At 36.0% G+C, this 19,336-nt stretch overlaps 1 protein-coding gene across 2 annotated transcripts in view; it reads left to right on the top strand.

Annotated features, from left to right (window-relative positions):
* GRID2 (glutamate ionotropic receptor delta type subunit 2) overlaps positions 1–19,336 on the top strand; it is a 1,533,206-nt gene that overhangs the window by 1,120,546 nt on the left and 393,324 nt on the right. For both annotated transcript variants that reach the window (XM_059172726.1, XM_059172716.1), the window contains exon 9: positions 10,390–10,491. In XM_059172726.1, the coding sequence (XP_059028709.1) occupies positions 10,390–10,491 (102 nt within the window). The remainder of the gene's footprint in view (positions 1–10,389; positions 10,492–19,336) is intronic.

Raw genomic sequence — 19,336 nt, 5'->3', positions numbered from 1 at the left:
ACCTGAATAGTTGAGGCAAAAAAAAAAAAAAAAAAAAAAGAAGGGGGGTTATGCAAATAAATTTTAGTTTTTCAAGGACCCCAAAACACAAATAGAACTACTCCTAGGAAATGAGCACTCAAACACTATTAGAACGTCCATGTGCCCTTTGTTCCATTCTCCTCTGGAAAATTATCCTATTGATTGAGGTCAGAATCACCTAATGGTTTCTGGTGTTAAACTGCCTGGGTTCAAATCCTAATTATTTCACTTCTGTGCTTAGTAATCTGGAACAGGTCAATAAGTTTTCTAATCCTCAATTTCCTCATATGTTAAAATTAGGGTAATTAATAGTATCCACCTAATAGGATTATAGCAAAAAAAAAAACAAAACAGTAAATTACATAATATCCAGGGCTTTGGTATAATACCTGCCTCATAGGAAGTCTTCAGTATATGTGAACTGTCATTACAGAGTAAGAACCATTAGGGCTAAACAGGAGAGAGCTGAGCTGCTGTGTATGGGAGCAGTCAATTAAAACAAGCCAAAATGAACGTCAGTTAAGCCTTTAATCACTTAGGAGAAACAAGTTGGAAAGACGTTGCTGGCTCCCTCAGTGTCCCTTCTTTTCATACAGAATGACGAGGTGAGAGTCAGGTGTATCAGCATACATGGGGGAATTGTCTCACTGTTGGAGCAGACCCTGAGGCTCCTCCAGTTTTTGGACCAATGTAGGGGTGAGGAGGAGGAACAGAAGAAGGGGAGGGCTAGGAAAGGAAAAGTATTAAGTCAGAACACAAGAAAGTGTCTTCAAGGCTCTTCCTTCCTTCAACCAGGATGTTCTCAGCAGAGACTTCTGGGGAAAGGTTTCAGGCCAAGGTGCAGATAGAGAGGTCTCTGAAGGGAGGCTCCTGGGCTAAGCAGGCAAATACTGCCTAAAAATGTGGCCAGCCAGAGGTTACCTGAGTTCTTGACTACAACTCCCTTCAAGAGGCCTGCTAGGTGAAGCCATCCTAATTGGCTATATTCAGGCCTAAAACATCATTCATAGATATTTGGCCAGGGGCTGTACTCTTCAAGAGGATTTTGCATTGTTTTGCATATTTTTTTCCTCTGAAGTTTCAACACTTCATATTTCATGGATAATTTTTGGTTCTCCTTTTAGTGAGATAGTATAGGTACATGTCCTAAAATGAGTCTTCAAATATAAGAAATACCCATCATAGGTTATGATTTACTCTTATTGTTGTTGTTGTTATATATTTTTCAAATGATAGGACTAATGTAACAACATATTTTTTTCCCTACATGGTTAGGGAAAAAAATATCATTCCTCATATGGAAGGCTTCTGAAAAACATTCCTTGATCTTATTATATAAAGTTTATCTTTTCTGTACTCAGGAAGAATGAAAGTTGCAAATCTACATTTCAAAAAAAACAAACAAAAATTCAGTAGCTGCCAGCATAACATCTTGGCTATCTACTGAGATCCTCATTTAAGGCATTGTTTTAAAAATAATCAACAATCACTGCAAGATGTATGAAGCTTCCTGTTTAAAAATCATCTAAATTTGTTTTAGTAGTCAATAAGAATGGAAGTCCCACTTCGTGCCAGGAATTATGTATTTAAGAAGGTAGTGGGGAGACAAAAATAGTAATTTTTCCTGACTTAATGGAAACTTACAGATAATTAGTACAATAAATGTTAATCTTTGAAGGAGAGGAACATGATACTACATTGGAGCGACCAGAGCTAACCTGGGAGATGGAGACAGGTAGTCAGGGAAGATTTATACTAACCTATAGAGGTTTACATTGAGATCTAAAAGATGAGTAAGAGTGAATTCAGTAAGTCATTGAAGAATGTCAGGTGTCTAGATTTTTCCAATCAAAGAAAGCTATATTATCAAAACCTTTGTTTCTCAAATTTGGCTACACTTCACAATCACCTTGGAAACTTTTTTTAAAGATTTATTTACTTATTTGAGAGAGAGAGAGAGCACATGCACCCATGTGGAAGTGGGGGACGCAGAGGGAGAGGGAAAGAGAGGCATCCCCAAGCAGACTCTCCAGTAAGTGCAGAGTCCAATGCCATGGGCCTCAATATCCCAACCCTGAGATTAAGACTTGAGCTGAAACCAAAAGTCAGTCACCCACCTAACCAACTGAGACACCCAGGTGCCCCATCTTGGAAACTTTAAAAAATACAAGTGTCTGGATTTCATGCCCAGAAATTCTGATTTAATTTTCATGGCATATAGCTGTGGCATTGTTTTTGTTTGTTTTGGTTTTTACTCCCAAGTAGTTCTGATATACTTTAATATTTGAGAAATAATGTTTAAATCCTTAAGGCAGGAGGATTATGTCTAACTCAAGAAACTGAAAAAAAACAAATACAGCGGGGCTGCCTGGGTGGCTCAGTGGGTTAACACCTCTGCCTTTGGCTTAGGTCATGATACAAGGATACTGGGATCGAGCCCCACATCAGGCTCTCTGCTCAGCAGGGAGCCTGCCTCCCCCTCTCTCTCTGCTTGCCTCTCTGCCTACTTGTGATCTCTGTCTGTCAAATAAATAAATAAAATCTTTATTAAAAAAAATGAATACGGCTGGCTTTCAAACACTGAGAGAGAATGTGGTATGACCTGAGATTGTGAATGTAAAATGTGACAAGTCACACAGACCTTGGTTGGCCACATTAGAAGTTTGGTTTTTCTCTTGATAATGATGGAAGACTATGTAAAGATTTTAGACAGAGGGCGTCATATCTAAATTTATATTTATGTTACAACACAGAGGGAGGATTGTAAAAGAGAAGCAATGGAGTTAACTTGGACGAGGGTGGTGGCAAGAAGATGGAGCTAAATGGATTCAGGAGTGTGTTTTTGGAATGGAAATTGGCAGACTGGCAATGGATGAGATATGTGTGGTTGTAAAACAGATTTGTTAGTTTTTAGCTAGTGGAAGGATGGATGGTGGGGGTAGATTATGAGTTTAATCTTTTATTAATATTATTTTTTAAGATTGTATTTATTCATTTGACAGAGAGAGAGAAAGCACAAGCAGGGGAACAGCAAGAGAGGGAGAAACAGGCTTTCCAATGAGCAGGGAGCTCAAGGCGGGGCTCTAACCCAGGACACTGGGATCATGACCTGAGATGAAGGCAGACATTTAATGGACCGAAACACCGAGGTGCCCGGAGTTTAATTTCTAGATATTTGAGGTGACTTTGAGCTATCTAAGCATAAATATTGGAGAGATAGTAAAATATATAAAGATGTCCAGACTTCAGATTTTAGATTGTTTGGCAACAAAGATCTACAATACAATAGAAATGCTTTACATTAAACTTAAGTGTACCTTAACTTTGTAAATTCAAAAAAAAATAAATGTTTTACTTATGTAAAACACTGTACTAGGCACTGGGCACAAAAAGGTGATAAAGAGGGGTGCCTGGGTGGCTCAGTTGGTTAGGCAACTGCCTTCGGCTCAGGTCATGATCCCGGGGTCCTGGGATCAAACCCCATGTCGGGCTCCTTCTTGGCAAGGTGCCTGCTTCTCCCTCTCCCTCTGCCTGCTGCTCTGCCTGCTTGTGTTCTCTCTCACTCTCTGTCAAATAAATAAATAAAATTTAAAAAAAAAAAGATGATAAAGATGGTACCCCTGACTTTAAGTGGTTAATTATGTAATGGACAAGAAAAGAAAGAATTCTAATGTGGTTTTAAAACATCGAGAGATAGCAAAGAATGAAAGAGAAGAAAATCCAGCAAGTTTTATCAGGTTTTAATGCTAAAATATTATTAGAAAAAAAATCTGATCAAAAAAAAAAAAAAAAAAGGAAAGCTAGTAGAATTTGAGTGAAGGGAATCACCCAGAAGAATTTATAAAATTGGCAACAGCACGGTATGATACCGGGATACGATCTCAGGGGATGTTTTGCTTTTTCATTCAGTTTGAACTAGAGAAACAGAAAAATGAAAAAAAAGAAGTAAGAGAAAAAGAAGGAGAAGAAAGAGGATAATAGGAGTTTTAATGAATGCATTAATTTATCAGATGTTTATTGGGACCTACCATGTTCTAATATATCAATACTGTGATAAGTACTAGGAGTACAACAGTAGACAAGGTAGACATCATTCTGACTTCACAGAGTTTATAACCTCCCTTTATCTAGAACAAGAAAAATAAAATCGCTTGTTTTTTGAGAAAGTGTCCCTAGTTAGCTTGTGTAAAGGAAGCCAGTAAAAACGATGTCTTCAGTCAATGAGATAAGTAGGCCTTCTATAAGACTGCATTCCCTGGGTGTTAAAGCAAGTTTTAGTGCAGGATTTCTCAATCTTAGCTAGAGGTTGAAATCACCTGGAGAGCCATAAATCATACCGATGCCTGGATCCCATCTCTGGAGATTTGGACTTAATTGTTCTGGGTTTGTGCTGATATATCAGAAGTTTTTAAAATCTTCAGGTGATTCTAATATGCAGCCGAAGTTGAGAACCACAACTTTAGAGGTATGCTTCCTCACTGAAACTAGAAAGGAACTCCAAACAATGAGGCTGAGCTAGAAAAATGAGGGCTGATTTTACAGGAATGATAATTAACACTTCTTTAGTCTTTACGTTCCGGGAACACTTCTAAATACTTGACATATATGAAGTCAGTTAATAATCCCACCAACCCTGTGAGGAAGTCACTTTAATTATGACCATTTGAGAGGTGAGAAAACTGAGGCCCAATGACAGATGCCCAGGAAGTGTCAGAGTAGGGTAGGTGCTTGAACCTAAGCAGTCTGTTTGTAGAGTTTCTGGTTTTAGCCGCTATGATATACTGCCTCTAAATATAGTGTAACAGTAATTTTACACCAAAAAGAATTATAAAAGAAGGGAAAACTTATAACACTGGTAAAATATTAATCAATTAAATGCCAGGTGATTCTGTGAGTAGTTATTATAGCTGCATAAAATATCTTTAAGCTATTTTTTCATGTCTATAGCTTCTCATGTTTATATTCTTCATTTGCAGAAATCAGCTAAGTTCTTATTTTATATGTACATCATTACATGGTGCAGAAATTTTGTTTTCAGCAGCAATACAGGGAAATGTAAGCAGTGGAATCAGGGGATATTTCTTTCTGATTTTTTTTTTCCCCAAAGATTTATTCTCCTAAAGGAAACTCAAGTGCTAAGTCTATTTCACATAATCTGAAGAACATCTACTACTTCACGGTAATGACCAAGCTGTAGGAATAGAATCTGAGGAGGCAATAATCATCCCCTAGAGAGAAAATCTTACAAATTGAACCTGTTTTACAGGTGGAAATATCACCAACAAAATTATTATTGGAGAGATTAATGACACACTACATTCCTGTACATATCAAAGAAAAGAAACATCCCAGTTTAACTCTATAAAACATGTATCTGAGCCAACCTGCCATATGTATTTCTTTTTACACTTTCTATCCCATTATAGATGTAATACCTACCAAATAAATGCTGTGCATTTCTAAATGGGTAGCTTCCAGCTACTTTGCCTGTGCTTATTGTTCCCTTTTTTCCTTTAAAGGCTGGGAAAGCAAGTAAAGGCAATGCAAGGGCAGGCAGCACACAGCCTTGATACGTTGGGTCCTGCAGCTGGAGCTTCCGTACTGGAGCCAGGCTTCGTTTGTTCCATATGAATACAAGCTAATAAATGTAGGGAATTCCATTTGGTATTCAATTAAGAGCTCTCTTGACTCCTGTGATTAAGGCCTGTAACTATTAAGCATAAAATTAAAGTCGAACAGTCCAGCTCTTTTTTGACATTGTAACACTGCCAGAAAAATAAGGATGCAAAACCTAGTCAAACGTCATCCTTTAAAGCCCATGAACAAATGAAAAGAGGAAATATTGAGAAGAAAAGAGTAAATATCTAAAACTTGGTCATTTGCTCACAGCATGATGCATCGTGTCAGGAACCTATTACTGTCCTCTTGCAAATACATCAACCGTTTTGTTGAACACAAGATGCTACATTGATTTTAACAGAGAGCAACAAGATTATGGTCGCTAAAGCTCCAATGAAGGGGATAATTAAAGCATTAAGCATTTTTAAGATTTTAAAGCGACTTTCAGCAATAACCAGATAATGCTACAGGAAATCGATATACTGTAATTGAAAGGAAATTGAATTGGTCTTATTTTTTTAATCCCTTCTAAATTTTCTCTAGACTGTCAGACCATGGGAGACACTGAATCCTGTTTTGCCATCCGCAGTATGACTTTCTGTAAATCTCATGTGCTGCAGGGGCTACTTTTATTATTTTTAACTTAGAAAGTGCTCAGCTGACTACATAGTGTTATAAGTAAGAGTCTGTGTGCATTATCTTTATTAGTCTCTGGCCTCATTGTTTAAAAAAAGCAGGGGAGGGGGGAACAAAAATAAAAACACAGTCGGACAAGAACAACCTTCTCCACATACCCAGAGAAATCAAGTTAATAGAATTTCTAACAATGAAACCAAGGAAGTTGTTAGATAAGCTTCACACTGGAACTTATTTAAGTTCTTCCAGGATTTTGTTTTTTGTTTTTTGTCTTTGTTTTTGTTTTTTTTTAATCACTGTGTCAATCTTTCTACGCTGCAAGGAATATGACCCACTGTAGATACAAATTCACTTTGAATTTGTGTCAACCTAATTCATTTGTATTGCTTATTATTGGAAGGAGCTATTACAATCAAACAAAAAAACTTGAAAGGAACCTCAGGGAGATGAGTGGCTATGAAGAGAAATTAAGGAATCTTAAAACTTGAAAAATAATCAGCATTTTCTCTATGTAATGCTATTGTTTATTTCCTCATTTATCTCTGGTGTACATTTTGAGAAATATCAACAGACCTTTCAGTAAATGAAATGTGTTCCACACTTATCTTTAGTAATTTGGTGATGCAACATAGAGATTTCCAGAAATGTTTTTGAGAATCTCTTGTCCATTTCATTTTTCTGCTGCTTACCTTATTCTACTCAATACCTCATGACTGATAAGTGGATAAAAGATAACACAGTGGAAGGAGCACAACCTCTCAATCTTCAGTTTTCCCTTCTGCTGAATGGAGATAATAATGTTGCCTTTCTCATTGCATTGTTTTGAGAAGTAAATTAATTAATATAAGTAAAGACCCCAGAAGATTAACGTATACTATGCATTATGTACATGTTATAATTTCTTTGATAAAAATGATGATGATGATGATGATGATATGCCTTTTCAGTTATATTGCCAGAATGTGAATTCACCAGCTGTTATATTGAGGAAGCCAGTTAACAATTCTAAGCCTTAATTTTTTGACTAAAATATAAGAATAGTATTTTCTCTACCTACCTTAAATAGATTATATTTATAAAAACAATTCATAAGCTATAAAACTGCACTGCATTGAAACCACTAAATCTAAACTTTTATTTTTTTAAAGATTGTATTTATTTACCTGAGAGAGAGAGAGTGCTCAAGCAGGGGAGGGGCAGAAGGAGAGGGAGAAGGAGACTCCCTGCTAAGCAAGGAACCCAGTAAGGGGCTAAATCCCAGGACCTGGAGGTCATGACCTGGGCCTGAGCTGAAGGCTGAACCATCCAGGCATCCTAAATCTGGACTTTTTAAAAGCACTAGTTTAAATCCTAGTTTCATCTCTTAGTAGTTATGTGACTTTAGATAAGCCCTTAGTTTCTATGTTTATAATATAGAAATAATAATAACACCTTCTCATAAAGTTATTTTGAGGTCTAAATGAGATCAGGTATAAAGAGCTCAGTGTCATGGCTAACACTTAGAAATTATTCCAAAAATTGCAAAAAAAAAAAAAATAGTTCTATTCAATATAGGAAATAAGCATTATTTTAACTTCTGAATGATTTCTTTGTTTTGTCCCATTTTGACATGTGACAAGTGGATATATTTTATTTCTAGTTTTCCAGATAAACTGTTTCCTAAACTTTATTCTAACTCAAATTCAGTTTCTGAAATTCCTAGCTCTTGGTGTCTGTAGCTAATATTCAACTACCTTTAAGTGTTAGAGTTTGTACATATGAAGAACTGAATTAAGTAAAAGGTGTTACCAATCCTAAAATCCCAACTGCTGTTATAATGAAGAGAAACAACTTTACAAGTGCTATGATCGAAAGACACGTGAGTCAAATCGCAAGCAAAAGGAGAGAAGAGAGAGAGAAAATAGAAATCGAAAAAAATCATCAGGCAGAGGAGAAAACGATGTCTTGTAATATATATGAGAAAGAACTTGGCTGAATATTTTTTTTAAGTGAGAAGAGACATTATATATATATATATATATACACACATTATATATGTATACAAATGTGTGTGTAAGTTATTGCCCAGGTCTGAAGACAAATGTTTTTATTGTTATTTCAAAATCTCAAATGTTTGAGTGCCTTAAAATTTTTAAACCACTGACTATATTTAGTTATGATTAAAGGAAGATGTAATTAAGAAGCCAGAAATTATATATTTTTAAATGTTTGTCCAGAGCATTGTTCAGACAGACTGCTCAGCAAGCCTTATTGTTATTCCACTAGTATACATTTGACTGGTCAATACACCCAAATCCTATGGCCAAGTTGGCATAAATAAGATGTCTTTTATTTAGACAAACTAGCAGTAGGTTCACCAAGGAAGACCAAAAAAAAAAAAAAAAAAAGAAAAAAAGAAAGAAATGCTTGTATTTACTTTAGTAACTTAGCCATATTTACCTTGAACAACATGATGTCCTAAAAGCTATTCAGTAAGCTTAGAATTAAGGAATAGAACTGCAAAAGGTGGATAGTGTAACAGCCCTTCACTTAACGTTGTAAACCACTTTTCTCACCAGTATTTAGTCTAAGAAAATAAAATCTTCTTGAAAAAGTTACTAGCAAAAGCACACATCAAGGAATGTAATTGAGCATAGACTTTGGTTGACCTGAGAAGAGAACAAAAGATCGAAAGAAATTCCGTAAGGTTCTAAATTGGGCAAGAGGACTACAATATCTCTGATAATTAGACTTTCAGCACATTTGGATCTGCTAATTAGATCTAAGTTCTAATTAGACTTTTTAGGTAACTAAGAATGACATATCATTGCATGAATTTAATGTGTTTTTGTAGTTGAAACCTACAATTATCAGCCTTTTCCAAATTATTTTAATACAGAAAAAGCTGGCTTTTTGTTTTTATTGTGACATCCCTTCTCTTAAGATATATTGTGTACATTTTAGGTTTCTTAATTAAACCCCTCTTGGGGACTCAGAGAGAAGCCTGAGTTTTAATAGGAAGCACCTAAATCTTTTATTTACGAAGGAGACTTGCCATCGTGTTGCCAACTTTGGAAGCCACAAACAAAATGAAATGCGAGGAAATAAATCAGTCTTCAGGAGGAAGCAGCACAAATAGCCAGGTGCCCCTATAAACCATTCAGTCAATCAGAGCAGTCTCCAAATATGACTAAAGGATTGTTATATTCTTAAAGCATGCAAATGGAATAGGTTCCTCAAAGTGAAAGCTCATGATCTAGTATCAGAATTAATAGCATGACATTTCTTCCCAAGATGCGCATTATGGGATTCTCTTTGCAGCTTTGCTTTTTGAGTTATCTGCTAATTCAAGTCACAATATCTCTTTTTTTTCCCTCCTTATTTCTGAATTGAGAGTTACCAGTTTTTATGTGTTGTGACTTATAGGCAGTGATTTTAAAACTGTGAGCTCTCAGATTTAGATATTATAAGAGCTGAGAACTACATGAGGATGTAAAATTAAACCAGTATTTGGATTGTAAAGAGCAGTGAATCACTGCAAGACTTTAAGGAAAAGGCAGCTGCCAAAATATTCCAAGGAAATCGATAGCACTGACCAAAAAGGCAAATTATATTGTTGAATGTACTGTGAATACTTGAAAATACCAAAGCCATACACATGATTTTGCCCCTCAAATAAAAACAGTAAACCTTCTAACTGTATTAAAAATCTTGTTTTTTCCAATAAAAGCAGTGTAATATCTAATTAAACCCATTGAAACTATAAGAATCTAACTTGTACAATAATTGATATATTAAGAACAGATATTATACTAGAATTATATGCACTATTATTTTTCCAATTAGTGCATTACTGGGACTGAGTTATTGGTGTATTATCATTCCTTATTAAGTCCATGTCCTTAGTGAGTCTCCTGAAACATATTGGATACTGTTGTGTACCATATAATGATATTTAAGAGTGGGAAATGGAATTTCTGATTGCTTCAATTGCTATTAAAAAAGAAAACCTGTGCAGGACCTTTCCTATACCAGTTATTTCAAGAGATATCACACAGTTTTCTGCAAGACTTTTGCACAGGTGATTGGACTGTTCTTCAGGCAGGAAAGTGACCAAGCTATTTTACCTTTCAGCTTGGGTGCTGGAATCCTGTCACAGGGCTGAATGGGTCACTGACTGACAAGAAACTAGAGAATAACATGCGTGGAGTGGTTCTACGTGTGGTGACCGTTCTGGTAAGTCTGATCTGAGCCGTGTGGTTCTGGCTTCTAACAGTTACTTTATCCTTCATTTCTTTATGTTTTTGGTGATGCCATTATCTTTTTTTTTTTTAATTTTTTATTTTTTATAAACATATATTTTTATCCCCAGGGGTACAGGTCTGTGAATCACCAGGTTTACACACTTCACAGCACTCACCAAAGCACATACCCTCCCCAATGTCCATAATCCCACCCCCATCTTCCAACCCCCCTCCCCCCAGCAACCCTCAGTTTGTTTTGTGAGATTAAGAGTCACTTATGGTTTGTCTCCCTCCCAATTCCATCTTGTTTCATTGATTCTTCTTCTACCCACTTAAGCCCCCATGTTGCATCACCACTTCCTCATATCAGGGAGATCATATGATAGTTGTCTTTCTCCAATTGACTTATTTCGCTAAGCATGATACCCTCTAGTTCCATCCATGTTGTCGCAAATGGGTGATGCCATTATCTTTAAAGAACTTTTAACACATCCCAACTGTGCTTTCAAAGATATGTTTAATGGTCATATTTTCTGACCTTCAATTTATATGGATCAGAATCAGATTTTTGTAGGCTTTGCTTTTAATTACAGTGTTTTTGTAATTTTCTTTCCAAGACATTTTAGGCCCAGTTTGCTGTACAAGATAAAGATCTCCCTCAGGCATTTTGTCACTAAAAATCTGCATAGATAAGATTGGGTAGGAGAAGAATAAATGAAACGAGATGGGATTGGGAGGGAGACAAACCATAAGTGACTCTTAATCTCACAAAACAAACTGAGGGTTGCCGGGGGGAGGGGGTTGGGGAGAAGGGGGTGGGATTATGGACATTGGGGAGGGTATGTGCTTTGGTGAGTGCTGTGAAGTGTGTAAGCCTGGTGATTCACAGACCTGTACCCCTGGGGATAAAAATATATGTTTATAAAAAATAAAAAATTAAAAAAAAAAAAGATTAATCACGCCAAGCAAGGGTAGAGTTGACAAAATGTAGTACACTCAGTAATACTCAAACATTGGCAGACTAAAACGTAGCAAGAACCTACTTCAAAGGAAAGATCATATACTAATATTTAGTAAATATTTCTTGAGAGTCAACTCTATTCAAGCTCATTGCTGATGACTGGGTTTCACTGATGAATAAAGGAATGGATAGATATGATTTTGTCTTTATGAAGCTTATTGTCTAGTGATTAAATGGAATTATACATGTAAAATATTTATTACAATTAGATTTACTTAGAATCAAATGATAACTATTATCATTCTGTATATTATTATTTTCCCTTTTAATAAGCATATAAAATTACATGTAAAAATATTTTAAACAGTAAAATACTCAAATGAATACTGTCTAAATACCCATAAAGCAGGAATACTGTCTAAATACCCATAAACTCTATGAGTTTAGGCTTAGGCTACTCTATAGTCAGTTTCAAAATGTCCATGGTGGTTAACTTTATTTTTCCTTAGAAAAGCCTCCTTGTTTTTAAATTTGAAAAAGTCTTTTCTATGGGTTGAATAAACTGCAGAATTTGTAGATGGAAGAAGCATGGTCTCTTTTTTTAAATTGCTGCCTATTGAGTATATAGCAAAGTTTATAACAGCAAGGTCTGCCCCTTTATACATTGTTCAATACAAATTAAGTGGACTCAACATAATTTCATTGTTTAAAAAGAGATCTGTATTGGGATGCCTGGGTAGCTCAGTTGGTTGGATGACTGCCTTCAGCTCAGGTCATGATCCTGGAGTCCCGGGATTGAGTCCCGCATGGGGCTCCCAGCTTCTCCCTCTGACCTTCTTGCTCATGTTCTCTCTCACTGTCTCTCTCTCAAATAAATAAAAATAAAATCTTAAAAAAAAAGAGAGATCTGTATTATTCTCTGTAAGAGCATATTCAAATGAGTAGTCTATCTCCCTTTTTTGGTGCCTATAATTTATTCTTAGCTATTATTTTGATAAGATTTTTACTTTTTTGGCAAATATTATGAATACTTGACAACTTGAATGTGATGGTGATTCTGAATGCACCCAAGGTTGTGGGTATGCAATGGCATCGATGTGCTATTATTAAAAAAAAAAAAAAAAAAAAAAGACAGACATTTAAAGTGCAGTGAACTATTAATAGTCTCTTTTCTAGTGATTAACATAGAATGTCAGGAGAAAACTTCAAGAAAGACAATATATCTACATTGTTTTTATCTTTGAGATTCAGATTTCTAAGGCTAGCTAACCTCATTTAGTCACTAAGCAAATATTTATTTAATACTTTACTGTCTGATAGACTTAGTAATGGATATAAAATGAATAATACATGTACCTAATACATTACATATATTATGTAGGTATATATATTCACCTTATATGTATATTCATACCTCAGGGTACACAAAGAATCTTGTTGGGAGATGCACATACAAAAAGAAGGCAAGAACTGTTAGGTACTTACTATATACCAAGTATTTTATGAAGTTATTAGCCTGTATTGTTTTATTTAGTCCTCACAGTATTTCTAAGAAATAAGTACTTCTCTGAGTCCAAGGATGAGGAAGAGGAAACTGGGACATGCAGAGGTTGGTTGGAAAAATAAAATGTGGCATATATACTGAGTTAGTATATAGAGAGAGTTAAGATTCAAATTCAGGAAGTCAAACTGACTCCAGACCTCTTAACTTCTTCCCTCTTAACATTATATTATACTCTTTCTACTCCTACTGTGATAAGTATGAGAATTCAGGTATCTATAGGACTTTATTTGGCTTGAGGGTTAAAAATTCTTAACTCTGAATAAGATGACAGTGAATTTTATCAGGAAAACTTCATTGGCAAATTATTGTAAGTTTATGTCCAGACTGAACAAAATTATTGTCATGCATGAAATTGTGATGCATGTATTGCTTCATACAATGGTAATGCGTTCATGCCTCAGTCTCACCTTCATGACTCATAAGGGCCTCCATGTCCTGTAAGCTCAGCCCTGCACAGATCCCAGACATGTTAGTTAGTGGAGACATGCAAACAATGTTTTTCCAGGTCTTCTGTGAGGCAATGTGGATTTATCAGTGTGTAAAAGATCCTTACACTTATTACACTCCCGCAATATGTAGCCATTATACTCAATTATTTTATAGGCTTACTGTTTCCTCTCGTAATTCTGTTTGCATGGAACCAGCCATGACCTTATTTATTTCCCACAATCACTCTTCCAGGTCTAGCTCTTACTTATGTGGCTTTGCAGGCTTCTGCTAAGAATGCTAATGACTTTCCCCTCAATCCACCCAGCAACTCCAAAATCTTGATGCCTAAAATCCCAGAACTTAGATTTGGTTTATACTGAACTTGATTTGACCACGTAAACACCACTTTCTTGTATTCCATGAACTTGCCTCCAACACTATCAAGAAGGGAGAAGGAAAAGGAGGTTTCATGTGGGAGGGGAGGTCCCTCAATCTTTATTCCATCCTAACTGCAATCTAGTCCCAGTTCCACACATACCTCCTTTAGTGCTGAGGACATTTATGCTATAATGACACACAGGTTAATAAAATTGCTTTTCTCTACCCAAGTTTTGAAACCCCCATTCCTATCACCATTAATGATATTTCATTGACTTGAAAGAAATACTCTGATACTTATTTTAAACCAAATAATTCAGCTCCATACCACTTATTATCCTGTTGGAAATAAATGGTATACACAAATGCTTAACTAAAGAGAGTTATGCCTCTATCAGAGAGGATGAATACCCAACTTTTGTAGCAACATGGACAGGACTGGAAGAGATTATGCTGAGTGAAATAAGTCAAGCAGAGAGAGTCAATTATCATATGGTTTCACTTATTTGTGGAGCATAACAAATAGCATGGAGGACATAGGGAGATGGAGAGGAGAAGGGAGTTGAGGGAAATTGGAAGAGGAGGTAAGCCATGAGAGACTATGGACTCTGAAAAAAAAACCTGAGGGTCTTGAAGCGGCGGGGGGGGTGGTGGTGGGAGATTGGGGGAACAAGGTGGTGGGTATTAGGGAGGGCACATATTGCATGGAGCACTGGGTGTGGTGCAAAAACAATGAATACTGTTACGCTGAAAAGAAATTTTTAAAAAAATAATAAAGTAAAATAAAAATAATAAAATAAAATTAAAAAATAATAAAATGACTATTAAAAGTTATTAAAAAAAGGAAGAGTTATAATGATTTTATTAGTAGTAAGTAAATATCTTCACTTTTGAACTGCTAATCTTGATCATTTGATAATAAAGAATGAAGTAATTAAAAAAAAAGGTATTTGACCAATACAAATAAAAGTTAATACATCCATTAACAAGGATATAAATAGGGTTAAAGGATTCAACAAGGGATGTTGATGCACCTAGCTACATAGGTTAGGTGCACAGGCCTAGCTGCACAGCAAGTCTTGACTACCCTGAAATCTGATGGGGCATGGCGAGGTGGTAGTACTAAGATTTGGCAATAGCTAGAACCGTGGGAGGCCATTCACTAGTAGCTGTGACTTTCCATACAGAAAGAGGATGGAGAAAGTCACTGTCAAACCACAACCAAGCAGTGAGGAAGTGGGGAGAGGGGTTACGTCAATTTTCCTTCTTCTGTCTTTCCATCCCTTCACTGTCTCCAGGTGAAAACCTAACCAGAAGTCAGGGAGCAAGGGAGCCCAAGTAAGGAAAACTGTGAAGGTCAGCCAGGCTGCCGGGACACAAAGCAGGGCAGTGAAGGGCAGAGTGGATCCAGAGGGGAAATAGGGGAGAACCAACATTAGCATCTACTATTTCAAAGAACCTGTTAAAAACTTTATATGTGTTATTTAGTCCTTATAAAAGCCCTATGAGAGATGGATCAATGACATTAGAAGGTTGAAAATAGGGCACAAAAATGCAAACTAAAGTCCTATGACCGTATAGCTAGTAAGAGCTAGAGATAAGTTTCAAGCCCAGAGATTTGGGCTCCAGAGGCCGCATTCTTAGCCCCTCTGATATCTCCCTTAAGAATCTGAATGAACTCGGGGCGCCTGGGTGGCTCAGTGGGTTAAGCTGTTGCCTTTGGCTCAGGTTGTGATCTCAGGGTCCTGGGATCAAGTCCCGCATTACGCTCTCTGCTCAGCAGGGAGCCTGCTTCCTCCTCTCTCTCTGCCTGCCTCTCTGCCTACTTGTGATCTCTCTCTGTCAAATAAATAAATAAAATTAAAAAAAAAAAAGAATCTGAATGAACTCATGTTATGCTTAAATTAAATATAATTATTGAGATGGGAAGGTTTCAAATTTATGGGATTGATAACTTTGAAGCATTTTTCTAAATAGCATCACATATGGATAACTTTATACTCCGCCATCTCCAAAGCTACGTAAATGTTATGGAATGAGAATAAAATTCAGACCCAGCAAACTTAGTCCTTTTTCTACAATTTATGTGTATATTGGCCCACTAATCTCTCCTTTTCCTGGTACCAACTGTATTAGTACAAGACATTTATTAAGATTTGTTTTGGGACGCCTGGGTGGCTCAGTGGGTTAAGCCTCTGCCTTCAGCTCAGGTCATGATCTCAGGGTCCTGGGATCGAGTCCTGCATCGGGCTCTCTGCTCAGCAGGGAGCCTGCTTCCCTCTCTCTCTCTGCCTGCCTCTCCATCTACTTGTGATTTCTCTCTGTCAAATAAATAAATAAAATCTTTAAAAAAAAAAAAAAAGATTTGTTTTTTCCTTTTAACTTCTAAAGTAGTGGAACTATGGATAGCCATAAATAACTCATTATGTCATTCAGTTATTTTCATGGTAAGTCACAAAAAGTTGTTGCAAACATGACTGGGTTGTAAATATCATTATAATACTCACTAAAATATAATGGAAAGAAGTTGGCAACAAGTGCAAAGTAAGGCTTGAGAAGGAAGCTATGCTGTACAAGATCTCTGAAAATATAAACTGGCATTTAGAAGGAACTCACTGATTAATAATTCTTAAAAACAGACACATGGCATCTCTAATGAAACATGAATTTACTCAAATTCATTTGAGAAATATTTATTGAGTGCCTTCTTCTAGGTGCTTGGGGTACATACAAAACAAAGAAACTGACTTTTGGGAGTTGCATTCCAGTAGGCATCTTCTAAAGCTCTCAGAATATTTTTGAAAAAGATGCAATACCATTGTCCTATAGTAAGTGTGCAACACAGTATTTCTTTTGCCATTACCATAGAAATAATTTTAAAACTTTGTATAAATGTATGATTGGAAACTTATGGTAAAGCTATGAGAGTGATATTTCTGTATTTTATAAATTTGAAACCATACAATTTTTAACATTTTATTATCTGAAATCAAGATACTTTTTCAGTTAATTAATGGTTCCTTATAATTATATTTGGCAGCATATTTTATCTTAGTGATAGAAAAAACAATTGTGCATTTTATAATTGAAAGTATTTTAGATTAAATAATATATGGAGGATATTTTTATAAAATTAATTAAGTTAATGGATATTCCTGGAAAGCTGAATTCAACAAATCTGGGCAAGAAGCCATCATAAAGAGAGAGACTATTTTAAGGAATACTTCCAAAAGAAAAGAAATAACATTAGGAAATGAAGCCAATTCTTTAAAGAAAGGACTGTAATAGCGATTTAAAAATTACTATCTAAACTAAAACTATCATTAGAATCATAGAAAGATAAAAGTAGAAAATAAACAAAGGCAGCTTATCTTAAACCAATATCACATAAAGCAAAGTCCAAACTGTGTGTTGAGAGAAGGTAAGTTTCCCCAAGCAGCTCACCATAAGAAAGATATAGCAGGTAGCTGTGGGTTGCCTGGGTGGCTCAGTCCTTAAGTGTCTGCCTTCTACTCAGGTCATGATCCCAGGTATGGAGCCCTGCATCAGGCTCCCTGCTCAGCAGGAAGCCTGCTTCTTCCTCTTCCTCTCCCCTGGCTTGTGTTGCATCCCTCACTGTCTTGATATCTCTCTCTCTTTCTCTCTCTCTCAAATAAATAAATAAATAAATAGTAATTTCCTTTTCCTAAAATATTTCCTTACTATTAGTCTCACTTCTTGGAATTTAATTTTCAGCAGACCTTATTTCACGGTGAATGAAATGTTATCTGAGATCAGAGAAAGGTAAAATGACCTAAACCATTAGCCTTGACTCAACTATTTATTGAGCATATATTATAAGCTTGAGGCATTATCCTAAATTCCAGAAAGGCAAAAATAAATAAGATATAGTCCTTGCTTTCCAGGAGCTCTACATAAACCATTTTATCAAAATTATTAAGCTATCAGAAAATAAAACCTATGTGTGAAGGACTCAGAATTAAATACATTTTGTAAAGGCTGAAAAAGAATGATAAAGTTGAGAGAAATACATAGAGAAAAATAAAGGACAGACTTCACACTCTTTATGATCTAATCTCAGCAATGACATCTAGGACTGACTTCATGGCTTTACAGGACAATTTAATTCCTTATTTCATTATATTCTTTCATTTAGAACGCTTTGTAACTTATTTTTTTTTTTGTAATAATTTCATTAATGTTATATTCTCTCTCTAAACTATAACAATAAGACACAAAGTTGGTTTCACTTATAATGTCTGGATTATAAAAGCAATCAGTAAGTATTTGTTGAATGAACAAATCAAAATATTCAGATAGCCAGAAGGGGTGTGTCTGGTGGGGCAGGGGAGGGAGGAGTAGAAGCAAAGGAAAGAAAAAGGAAAAGAGGAAGGAAAAAGGAAATAAAAAACCGCACCTCTGTATGTAATTACAAAAAATAAGAACAAGCTAGACACAAGACTATGTGAATAGGCCACACTATAAATTGGTGGTCTTAAGATTCCTCATTCTTTGGTTTCCATTCACCAAGTCCAGATTTCCAAGACAGATGGCAAAGGATAGCCTGGAGTGACAGGTATTCATTTCCAGCATGGGATTTTATCCCTGAATCTTTTTCCCTTTATTACACCTTGCTGAATCAGACAAATTTGTTGGCATGCTGGAGACTCCTTTATCTCTTTTATTTACATCTTGAACAAGTCACCAAGCTTTTCACTGTTCCCTTCTGAAGAACACCTGGGTTTCTCAAATTTCCCAGAGCTGTGAAATCACCATGGCTGGGTCTGTTACTCTCTGCAGTCAAAGCCTAAATGGCTGAAAAAGCACAGCATTCAGTTTTTGTAGACTTCTTGCCATTTATTCCTTTTTCCTTGCTATTTATTCCTTGCTGTTTATTCCTTCGCTTCCTCTGCACACCTGAGTGAGGAAGGCAGGAGTAGATATCTGCTACCTCTCTGTCTCCTCAGATAACCATGTCCTACTGCTCATGCCATTCAGTGTTCCAAATGTGTCTCCTTAGCCTTTCCAACCATTTCTTGTTATATTAACCCAACATTATTGATTCAGCATCCTCTCTGTCCCATACATTGTGCTAGGTGCTAAGGTTGCAGAGGTAACAAAATAGCATGATCATCGCATAGACCATGACATCTACTGGGAATATTGACAACATCTAAAAAGAGACAATAATGATTAGGTAAACTGGGGATATAAGGAAATGCTTCTCTGACAGAACTACCTGAGGTATAGCATTCAAAATATGAAGGACTATTATATATGTCCTAGATGTCTTGCAGAAATAACTTGAAGGGTGCAAGATGGAGACAGGATGTGGGCAACAAGATAACTTACACATAAATAAAACCCATGTTATATTATTAGACTATTAAAGTCCAAAATCAGTAGGAATATAATCATATAATCTATATACTATTTGACCAACTGTTGGCCCATAAACTCTATAGGTTTGATCAGACACTTAAAATTTTACATTTAGACTCAGTA

This window comes from Mustela lutreola, chromosome 1 (assembly GCF_030435805.1).
Source record: "Mustela lutreola isolate mMusLut2 chromosome 1, mMusLut2.pri, whole genome shotgun sequence".
In the NCBI taxonomy this organism is placed as follows: Eukaryota; Metazoa; Chordata; class Mammalia; order Carnivora; family Mustelidae; genus Mustela; species Mustela lutreola.
The sequence above is the reverse complement of the archived record's forward strand: the minus strand, read 5'-3'. Positions and strand labels throughout refer to the sequence as shown.